The 957-nt window shown below is 46.7% G+C and overlaps 1 protein-coding gene across 1 annotated transcript; it reads right to left on the minus strand.

Annotated features, from left to right (window-relative positions):
* Positions 1-957, minus strand: LOC119929570 (olfactory receptor 13H1-like). The gene has a single exon (XM_038747743.1). The coding sequence runs from the start codon at positions 955-957 to the stop codon at positions 1-3; it is 957 nt and encodes a 318-aa protein (XP_038603671.1).

Here is a 957-nt window from a genome sequence, read left to right on the forward strand (position 1 = left end):
TCACACCGACAGCCTTACTTGCGTGGTTTTCCCAGCCGCCTTTCTCAAGGCTCCTATCATGTCCTTGTTTCTCAATGTATAAATGAGAGGGTTCATCATGGGGCTCACTATTCCATAAAATATAAAGAAGATTTTGTCCTGGTCTTTGCTGTCTTTGTCCTGAGGTTTGAGATAAATGGAGATGAGGGTCCCATAGTAGATGGTCACCACGGTCAGGTGCGATCCACAGGTGGAGAAAGCTTTCCTCCGCCCAGCTGTAGAGGGGATTTTCAAGATGGCCGCCACGATCCGGATATAAGAGAAGAGGATGAACAGAAAGGGGAGGGGCAAGATGAAGATTGAGTTTATCAACATCAGGATCTCACCGACAGTGGTGACTGAGCAGACCAGCTTTAAGACAGCTTCTAACTCACATACAAAATGGTTCACTACATTGTGCCCTGCACAAAACCGAGCCGGTATGGTGACCATAGGAATTAGGGCCAGCAGGAAGTTACTTATCCACATGGTAGTGGCAATCTGGAAACAAGTCCTCATTGTCATGATCAGTGTATAACGCAACGGGTTTGATATGGCGACAAATCGGTCATAAGCCATGATGGCCAGTAGGCAGCATTCTATCATGCCCAAGAAGAGGGAGATGGTCATTTGGGCATAGCAGTCATTGTAGGGGATAGTGGGGCAGTCTCTCAGGCAGTTGACAAGGGCCAGAGGCACATTGGTGGTGGTGGAACACAGGTCAACAAAGGACAGATTGCAGAGGAAGAAATACATTGGGGTATGAAGTCGAGGCTCTTTCCACACTACCATGATGATGAGGATATTTCCCACAACAGTTCCCAGATAGAGATGGAGGAAGATACAGAAGAAAATGATTTGACTTTTGGGTTGATGGGAAAATCCAACCAGGATGAATTCTGTGACCTCAGTGTAGTTGTCCCCTGTCAGTTTATTCAT

The sequence above is a fragment of the Tachyglossus aculeatus genome, chromosome 6 (genome assembly GCF_015852505.1).
Source record: "Tachyglossus aculeatus isolate mTacAcu1 chromosome 6, mTacAcu1.pri, whole genome shotgun sequence".
In the NCBI taxonomy this organism is placed as follows: domain Eukaryota; kingdom Metazoa; phylum Chordata; class Mammalia; order Monotremata; family Tachyglossidae; genus Tachyglossus; species Tachyglossus aculeatus.